The sequence below is a fragment of the Anastrepha ludens genome, chromosome 6 (genome assembly GCF_028408465.1).
Source record: "Anastrepha ludens isolate Willacy chromosome 6, idAnaLude1.1, whole genome shotgun sequence".
Taxonomy (NCBI): domain Eukaryota; kingdom Metazoa; phylum Arthropoda; class Insecta; order Diptera; family Tephritidae; genus Anastrepha; species Anastrepha ludens.
The window spans coordinates 53,757,561-53,768,056 of record NC_071502.1 but is presented as its reverse complement, the minus strand read 5'-3'; the positions used below and the strand labels follow the sequence as shown (position 1 = coordinate 53,768,056).

The following is a 10,496-nucleotide window of genomic DNA, read 5'->3' as shown; positions in this document are numbered from 1 at the left end:
AATTTGTTCTACTAGTGCAGTGGGACCACTGTAGAAATTTCAAAAAATGTATCGTTATTTTATACTTGAAAGATGCCCAAATACTTTGAAAATTGCATTACTTCTCCACTTGTTTTGTTTCGATTACTTCAAATGCATTTTTCACTTTATTATGTTCTGCATACAAGTACGTATAGATTTTTTCTATATAGGATATTCGACAATTTTCATTTCGTAAAACATCGCCATGTTAGAAATACAGGGTGGGCTATATAGCGTTTGCTTTTTGAACCACCTATTTTTTTGAGAATGGTAACACAAATGACATGTCAAATGTGTTCTTAATTTACTTAAAGGTTTGCCATTTACGAAATGAGACGCTATACGCTTGAACAAAATTGGGAAATATTGAAAACCTATTTCCGAAGTGGTGAGTCTTCTTCTTCTTTTCTGATTTTCACATCGGTGGCTACGTCAATAAGCAAAATTGTCGGATTTGAGGCTCAGAAAATCCACACGCTACTGTAGAGAAGCAAATGCATCTACAACGAGTCACTGTTTGGTGCGGTTTTTGGTCTGGCGGCATCATCGGGCCATTTTTTCGAAAATGAGCGAGGTGCCACGGTTACAGTAAATGGCGAGCGTTACCGTGACATGTTCAACGAGCTGTTTCCAAAAATTGAAGAGGATGACATCGACGACATTTGGTTTCAACAAGGCGGTGCAACTTGTCACACTGCCAAAGCTACACTCGAACTTTTGACTACCGTTTTTGAAAACCGAATAATCAGGCGAAATTCCGATATCAATTGGCCGCCTCGGAGATGTGATTTAAGCCCGTTGGACTATTTTTTGTGGGGAGCCGTTAAGGACAAATGCTATGCGAACCATCCAGAGACGATTGATGCTTTAAAACGCGAAATCGAAGTTGCCATTCATGAAATTGGAGCCCAAATAATCGAAAATGGGCTTAAAAATTGGGTTGATCGGCCAGTCGTGGCAGTCATTTGAACGATATTATTTTTCATTCAAAAATGACAATGTTCAATCTTCAAAATAAAAAAAAAGTTAGAAAAAATATTGATTAGTTTTTTTTATAGCCGATTCAAAAGGCAAATTTTACATGGCCCACCCTATACCCTGGCAACTGATATTTTTAAGAAGACGACAAAAAGGGTGGAAGACGAACCACTTCAGTTGCAGAGAAAACTGGTAATAGAGAAGCCGAGAACTAAAGGGTCTTAGACGTCAGCAGTGCATAATTCCAACACGATACCTTTTTCATGTCATCTTTGATATTTGTTATGTAGACAGATGTACAATTTTGCGTGATTTAAGAGCAACATATCGCGTAATTCGTGAAGTTTTTGGTTCAAATTATTGTCAGAATGAGCCGAGCTTTCAAAGATTGGTGAAAAGATTTAAAGGAAAAATTCCTTTCAAGAATAGGAAAATGACTGACAGACCAAAAACTGGACGTTCCTTCGAGAATATTGCTGCTGTAGCTGTGTTGCTGAACAATCTTCAACATCGATATCTCGACGTTCTTAACAATTAGGCATTACTGAATCGACTGTTTGGCGGATATTACCGATAGACGTGCTCATGGGGGCATTTAAATGATGTCATTTTTCACAGATAATTGATAAGAGCTGTATTTTGAATAAAAATAATGCAATCTGAAAGTGCCTAAATTTGTACATGTTTATTTTAAAACAACATTTGGGCGCGTCTTTTGAAATACCCTTTAGATTTTGAAGATTTGAATAAAATAATAATTACTTACTGCTGCAGGCATGCTCTGGATAATTATTCAATGAATATATGTACATACATATGTACATTGCCATGTATGGATGTGGGTGTACTTATATATGTATGTATAATTCAATTGTCAAGTCTAATCTACACTGAATGTGGCCCATCGGATCTCGCCGAGCACCGAAATTAAGCAGTGTCGGGCGCTGTTAGTACTTGGATGGGGAACACCACGTGATGATTGTGCGGCCTTAACAACTATTTTTTTATTGTCTAGTATCTTTTGTTTCTAGATAGGGTAGATAAACTCTTTATTTTCTTTTGGTTTGACCTTAACAAAAATTAAAGTAAAATAATAATAATAAAGAACTTACGACAATTATTTTGCCTTTGTCTGTCGGTATAAACAACAAATTGAAATGTACATATAAACATAAACATTTTTGTTTTTAATATTTAATAGTATTTCTTTACACAACTTCCACATTTCAAAGCACCAGTGATATACCAACCATTAATGACTTAATTAAAAATTTGTCAAATATACGTATCGGATTCTTTTCAAAATTGCACTAGCAAAAATATTGGAAATAAAACTCGTGAGTTCTTGAACCGTCAAGCATTCTTCATGCTTTCAGAAACCTTTAAACACAAATATGTTCTTGATAAACTTTATTTTATTCTACGTACACTATCAGCGTCATAAAAAATATCGGACATTCGTTATATGAAGAAAATTGTCAAAACACAACGTCAACCTTACACTTTATTGAAGTCAAATTTAAGGGGATATACAACTGCATAACCTGACTTTTTCTAAAAATTTTGACTAGAAGGTGAGAAATATTTATGGAAATTTGCCGATATCTTATAAATTTTATACAAAGCTTCAAACTTTTTGTATTAGTTTTTGTTTAGAATGATTTCCAATGGTATGATTTTACAAGCAAAAACAAAACAAATAAATAGTCAAAACTTGTCAATACACATTACAGTACAGTAGATATTTAGAATATATACATATTGCGAACATTTTCCATAAAACAGAAAAGGATAATTCCAATAGTTAATATTTTTATTGCACTTTTTGTTTGATCTTTCCATCCTTGATTCTTCGTAAAACCCATCGCAATGACGCAAGCGCAACTCCGAGCGCTACAACTACAACAGCTACAGCCAGTGCGATAACATCCAGTAAATAAAATTGGTACCATTTCAAATCCAAACCAGCAGCGCGCAAATGACGTGCGCCTTTGTGACGTATCACATAATCGATCCAGTAGAGTGCCGTCTCCCGTGGGCCCATCGGGCGATCATGGAAAATTCGCGAGACCCGTTTGATAGTGTCACGATAGGTGGAGTTGTAGAGCAATTGTTGCAGACCATTCTTCAAATCCTCACGTGTAAGCGTCTTGAAATCCAAAGTAATGGCATAGCCGCCATGTTCACCTTTCTTCAAATTTAGATACTATGTGGAGGGGAGAGAAAACACACAGAAAGTTAAAAATATTGTATTGAAATATGCGCTCTCAAGTATAGAGAACTTTTTTACTGTATGTAAGGTATGAGATGTTTTCGCTGTAAATGTATTTTCATCAATGACTGACAAAGCGTTCAATATGGAATTAATTGGCAATTGGCTACAAAAGTGTTCGTTCAATATTTGGACTGCCTATATCTGTAAACTATCATCGTACTAAGTTTATCAGACTGCTCTACTACCTGCGAACTCCTGATCTGACGCTGGCATTTAAAATATTCACAAAGAACGAACTAATTCGTCGCCAGCTAGCCAGATCTTAGTGAAAACTAAATAGATTCAAACTATCGTTGGAATATATAAGTACACTATAAGTCACTTGGGAAGTATTTGGCAAGGACGTCGTGCTTCTCAGTAAAATATGACGTTCGCTGGCATTATGATTAAGCTAATAAAATGAAAAATTCAAAAATTACTTTTATAAAGTGGACAGTCAAGCAGCAATAAAAGCACTGAGCTCATATTGTATTAAGCCCAAAAATGTTCGACGGAGCAGGTAGGCCATAGAAAGGCTAGCCGCAAACAGTAGGCTTCATATCTATTGAGTGCCTGGTCACAAAGGCATTATGGGGAACGAAATAGTAGATGAGATAGCAAAAAGAGCTGTTAGACTACCTTTTGAACAGGGGAACGACATACCAAAACCGCTAAATACAATATACAATGAAATGGACGACTATAAGAAAAGGCGAGTAGCAGATAGGTGGACTAATCTAACCACATGCAAAACAGCAAAAGCCATGTGTGGAACTAACGACAAAAAACTGACTCAATTCGTACTTATGCTCTCGCGAAAGGACTGCAGAACTATCATAGGTGTGCTAACAGGTCATAATCTATTAGCTGCACATGCGTACAAGATAGGGATTGCTAACACGCACAAATGCAGAGAGGATGTTGAGGAAACTTTAGAACACCTTCTGTGCGCTTGTCCGGCATTATCAAAAACGCCTTTAAAATGCCTGGAAGCCCCATTGTTTGAGGGTCTGGAGGATGTCTCAAAAGCGGATCTCCCAACGCTGCTTAGATTCTCCAAAAGCGCTACCATCCTACATGATGTCTACTTTAGGTATTCATAGAGGTCGGTCTCCATCTGGTATCGCTAGGGACCAAAAGGTCTATACGTGGCTTGTTGCCAACCAGGCTAACCTAACTTAACTAAGTACTGGAAAGTGAAGGCCATAATGTTCTTTTTTTTGATTTTAAGGTTATTGTTCACAAAGAATTAATACCACTGGGTTACCGTTGCTGCACAATTGCATTAAAACCATCATTTTCGGCATAGTCAATGTTTTTGTTCAAAGTCCGATCCTATATTCAATTTACCTGATCAAAGAAAAATGGTATTCCTAGTATTGGCACGGCATGATACACGGCTTCTTGTGTGCCAAAGAGCCCGCCGTGAGCGATGAAAACGCGCACATTAGGGTGTGCCAAGATATCATTTTGTGGCATCCATTTTTTTATCATAACATTTTTTGGTAAATTTGCAATGCTATCATTTTCGAATTTCCATAAGACGCGTTGTTTCAGTTGACTGAATACGTCAAGGAAAACCTTTAGCTTTTCGAGTGGCATATCCTTAGCCTGAACTTGAGTGCCCAAACTGAAGTAAACCACGCCATTTTCTGCTTCATCCAAAAATTTCTGTAGATCAGTGGGAAGTGGCTTTGGTGGATAAATATGCATGCCACCGACATTGATCATGCTATCTATTGTGGGAGCGGCCGACGATAACGGTGTATAGTTATTAATTAATATAGCAGAGAGATTCTTATCCATAGCCGATACACTTGGGAACTTTACTGGAAATAAATATAATAAGTTGACTTTTTCATTTCATTCATGTTTGCGAAATATTTTCAGATTCTTACTTGGTAAATGTCCAAAGTATTTCTTCACCAGCTCATCCATTTCTGGAAAGATTTTAAATTCTCGATAGAGGTCACAATGTAATAAATGATAGGTATTTTGTACACGTTCCCAGAAAGTCATATGCTCGGTAAGTTCTAGGATATTAAGAGGCACATATGACCAAGGTGTGATAATGCCAAACATCTGACTCATGTACAATTGTTGGGCAAATGTTGCAGAGCTCATTACTGGTATATTGTAGACGTGGGCCAATGCTAGAAATGCTTCCTGTTGGAATTGTTCTACCAGTAACAAATCGTAGACACCTTCGGTTTGTTTGGCATTGATGATGTCTTGCACTTTGGGCTGTCTGAGCGCATGTTCCGTGCCAGTTAAGGAAATGATTTTCATCATATTCAATAAATTTGATACATCATTTTTCATTTCAAGGACCGGATTTGCGCCAAATTTTTCCGCACCTGTAAGGAAAAAGCATTAAAATTTGGAATATTTCATATATGTACACATAGCATAACAACTCACTATCCTTCCAGTAATCGTATTCCGGTTCAATAAGTATCTCTGTGTAGTTGCTGCCCAATTTCTGAGGTTCTAGTGTTAGTGCGGTTATCATGGTGACCTATTAATTATTTAGTAGAGAAATTAGTTTAATTTCATTAACTACAATTAAGATAAAATGATAGTTCTACCTGTTGGCCATGTTTAACTAACTCGCTAATCAGCGCACGATGCATCATGAAGTGACTTCTGGCTGGGAATGCGTACACAGCGAGTATTTTCGCACCATCAGTAGATGGTGTTTGAGCGACTAGAATAGCCAGTGCTAATACAGTAAAAACGATTTTTGAAAGCTATTTGAAAGATAATAAAAAATAAACTTTAATAAATGTTTCGCAAAAATAGGTTGAATTATATCTGCCTAGGTGTACTGTGAAAATATTGATTAATTATTTTTTTGTATTTTACTTTTTGATATATTTACTGCAGTGTTGAGTATCTTGTTTAGGGCATTACCGTAGACGTCCTCGTTGGTTAGGGCGCGAAAGCAAGTCAGAGAGATATCGGAATAAATGGGAATGAGTTTGAGATCAATAATTTAATTAGGGCTAAGACCCCTTCGACCAGAAAACGTGCGCAGATATGACACTAACCTGGAAATCGATTTCAGCTATGTCCAACTTAAACTCGTGCTAAAAAATACTAAGAAATATCACTCAAAATTCCAAAAATTCATAGTTATCTTTAGTCATTAAGGGGACTAGGTGGTTTAGAAATTTGGAAGTATGGTATCTTAAGAATATACTGTGAAATTTTCATGCGGGAATTCCCAATATTATAGCTTCTACAGCCAATCAGAGCGGTAGAGAGCGGTCCGTGCGCTCCTATATCTCAAATTCTAAACTCATTTATCTGGAAGCGGCTTTCCAATAAATTATCACAAAATTACTTCTGTAGTATATATTAAATAATAACCTCATCACGGATAAATAAGTGGCTTTTAAAAGAAAACATGGAACTTTAGTCGCACTTTCACCTAACCAGCGTTTTATTAGTGATTTGCATTCAACCAAAAATCATGCATAAAAGCCCATGTAATCCTTGTACTACTGTCCTCCCGAGGTAACGGACCAATAGTATATAATATAAAATCGTTAATCATTCTTAACTGACCACAAATTCCAAACCCAAGTCAAAGGTGCATACTCCTCCGCATAGTTGTTTCGAGAAAAAGGGGTACGTACTTTTTATTATAACATTTTATAAGCTCAACCAAATGTAATTTAAATACGAAACAATGGACTTCAGAATCTATGCAGGTACCGCCATTTATACCGCCTCATTTACACAAAAATGAGAGACATCTCATCAGAAGAAGGTATGTTCACTCAGTTAGGCCGGAACATAAATTCTTGAGAAAATTTCAATGCTAAAAACGACAAATGTAAAGTTCTGCACATTTTTATAGTATATCGGAACCATAGCTGCCATCCCATGAAATTAACTAATGTGTAGGATATGTTACGGCTCTCAATAATGTTACGACTTGGCATAAACTTTGGCAAGTTTATACCCTAGTTAGTAAACAGAACAAACAATTTTCTTGCAAACACTTTTAGAACAGTATCCCGATGTAAACGCACTTACAAGATGTAGCCCAAAATTAACAAGACTGGCGTGATAAAAATGTTTTTGATGGCGCCATCTTTTTAATGAGTTAGTGCGTTGGGAGTTACATCCCTAGCTGACTTCCAGTGAAAGTTTGGAGACATTCGGTTCAGTGGAAGCGAAGTTATTTCGTCTAAAGTGTCAGTATGTTTGTGGCATCGGTACAAAAATGAGTTTCGAACAAAGAGCTAATATCAAATTTTGTTTTAAAATCGGTAAAACCTTTACCGAAACATTTGAATTGATGAAAAAAGTTTATGGCGATGATTGTATATCTCGTGTCAGAGTTCATGAGTAGTTCACACGTTGCAGGGATGGTTGTGAGGACATAAATGACAATGAACATACGTGCCGTCCCAAATCAGTAATCACCGAAAACTCCATTAAATTATTCTTAACTTTATCAAAAATTAACCGAAATCGTCGTTGAAATTCATGGAATCGGAGTTGAATGTCTCCAAAACATCGATTTATTGTATTTCAACTGCTCATTTGGGCTTACGAAAGCTCTGTGCACGTTTCATTCCGCACAAGTGAACTGAATTACCAAAAATATGCTAAGAATTCAACATTCGAAACGTGGTGTTTCCAACATCAACCTGAACCTAAGCGTCAAAGTGCCGAATGGAAGGCCCAGTCGAACCACCTCCCAAGAAATCGCGTTTGGAAAAGGCAAATATTATATCAAGTCGATGCGCATTTGTTTTTATGATTCCAAGGGAATTGTTCACAACATTTTTTCAAGATTTTATTGCATCGCATTCGCATTATTGCATGATAAAAAATATCTACAATGACGACTAAGAGTTTTCCAAATTAGAGACAAACTAATTAGACATACAAACAGGTTAAAAGTCCTATGGACTCCCAGTCACAAAGGCAATTAAGACAGTGAGCACGCCGATGCTGCAGCTACCACGACAGTCGGTTCTCCGTTACCGAAACGACCCGGATTTATATTCGGCCAAGGACTGTCACCCCAGCAGCATTTCCCGTATGTAAGTATGGGGAATGTTTATGCTGCTACAATAACAACAACATGCTGAAGCTAAAAATTCATATTCCCTACATCCTCTACATTGGCCTGCTTACAGTAATAAACAATCACGTTAAAAAATTAGTGGACCACATTCCACTCCTCGTGTGCTCTATTAATCCCTATCTGCAGTAAATCATTTGTTCCGGCTTCCCTTACAAAACAATAAATTACCACGTTCACACATCTAAGGCTGTGACTGAGGCACGCACGGCGCTTCCTTGGAATGACCACTGTTGTCTGTCGTCTGTGTGGCGGTCGAGTTACTACCCGACATATCCTTGACTTCTGTCCATGTACTAACAAATATTGCACAAACAAATACTGTAGACCCTAGTTGCTAGTATGCTAGAAAGTAAGCCTTGTATTGTACATTTTGCCTGATTAATAATAATAATAGTAACAATACATTTCTTTGTTTCGATTATTCTTCCTTAAGTCTCCCCCAAGAGAAATAATTCTCGTCAATTCGACGACTGTTACATCTTTAAAATCAACTTCAGTTTGGTGTAGGCTGGAATTGCGATAAACTTTTACGTACGGTTATGTACTGTTGAACGAGCTGGTGCGTGACTACTATTCGGAAGAGCACAGGTTCGAAACTGCGGGCATGAAACATCAATTGAAAGAAAAAGTTGTTTCTAATAGCGATCGCCCTTCGGCAGGCAATGACAAACCTCCGAGTGTATTTCTGCCATGAAAAGCTTTTGTGGAACAACAACAAGACACACGACTACAAAAAATGAGGAGGAGCTCGACCAAGCACCCAATGAAGAGTGTAAGCATCAAATATAGAGTTCCAAAAAGTTCCCGGAGCAACTGCCAGGTGACGCCCTTAGTCAACTGCTTTGAGTTCTGTTTTTGTTTTTTTGTTGTAGATATTTGTAAAAATTACGCCGTCTTGAGTAAATGCGAAAACTTAAAAACGTTGGAAAACCTTCAAAATGTTGGTAATGTTACTCTAAAGAAAACAGCCATTCACGAGTGGCATGAACGCTTCAAAAGAGATCGTGAGTCCATCGAGGATGAAGAGCGTAGTCGCTGGCAGGTCGACGACATTGAAAGCAGATGAAAACATCAATAAAGTGAAAGAAAAGTTGATCAATAGCCACTATCGGTGAGTTGGAAGAGGTTTTAAACATTGTTAGGGATCCATACAGGATATTGTAGTTAAAGCTTTAGGTTTGCGCCGTATTGCCAAAGGGTTGATCCGGAAGGATTTGAATTTCTTACAGAAGAGGGACCGCGTTGATATCGCCAAAGACATGATTTTCAAAGCTGAATCCGACCCAGCATTAATCAAACGTACTTTACTGGACACGGGACGTGGATTTACGAGTATGGATAGCTTCGAATGAACCACGACACGACGTTGTTTTCAGTCAAAAAAGAAAGCGAGGTTAATGGTTTTTATGGACATATGGAATAGGACATCACGAATTTTTGCCAGAATGGCGAACACGTAATAAGGGCTCTTATTTGGGCATTATGAGATGTTAATGTGAAGCAATTCGTAAAAAAAAAATTGTGGTGCTGTGATAACACACAGTCTTACAGTGCCATCATTATCTATGGATTTTTGACCAAACAAGAAACGAATACCATCCATCGAATTCACTTGATATGACTCACTGTGATTTTTTCTATATGATCGAGTATGGAAATCTATATTGAAAACGTGTTTTAACAGCCGCGGATTGCTATTACTAAAAAAGAGCTCCAGTAATGTTTCGAAAGCTAGATAAACCGCTGGCATAAATGCGTTACAGTTTATGGGGAGTTTTTTTAAGGCGACAATATCACTTTTGGGGAACACACTTGTATTTTGAATTTCTGAATATCCGGGAACTTTTTGATCAAGGATGTATAAATATATAAGTATAAGTTCTTTATGTACCAAGAAAGGGTTCTTTTTGTTCGATTAACAAATGTAATAAAACAATATTAGTTTATTTTTACAACACTTCGTCGAATCGACAATCATTTATACTAAAGTACGTAAAATATGGTTGGTATTCTAGTTCGAGTAGCCACACTTCTCTAAACTTTAATAAAGTTTATCTATACCATTTAAAAACAAATCTTCTTTCTAGGCTCTTAAAATAGGTAGAGATAGCCGACATCACGATCACACTGCTGTAT

The 10,496-nt window shown here is 37.1% G+C and overlaps 1 protein-coding gene across 1 annotated transcript; it reads right to left on the bottom strand.

The window, feature by feature from the left end:
* Positions 1–2,341: 2,341 nt before the first annotated feature.
* Positions 2,342–5,886, bottom strand: LOC128867072 (UDP-glucosyltransferase 2-like). Its single transcript, XM_054108166.1, has 5 exons — positions 5,842–5,886; positions 5,675–5,771; positions 5,152–5,610; positions 4,604–5,082; positions 2,342–3,205 (listed from the first exon to the last, which is right to left on the bottom strand). The coding sequence occupies exons 1-5, from the start codon at positions 5,884–5,886 to the stop codon at positions 2,813–2,815; spliced, it is 1,473 nt and encodes a 490-aa protein (XP_053964141.1). The 3' UTR covers positions 2,342–2,812.
* Positions 5,887–10,496: the final 4,610 nt, after the last annotated feature.

Coding starts and splice junctions, on each gene's coding strand:
- LOC128867072 (XM_054108166.1), bottom strand. CDS start 5,886: ATGCATCGTGCGCTGATTAGCGAGTTAGTTAAACATGGCCAACAG. Junction 5,083..5,151: donor ATACTTTGGACATTTACCAA/GTAAGAATCTGA, acceptor ATTTATTTCCAG/TAAAGTTCCCAAGTGTATCG. Junction 3,206..4,603: donor TACCATTTTTCTTTGATCAG/GTAAATTGAATA, acceptor CCCTCCACATAG/TATCTAAATTTGAAGAAAGG.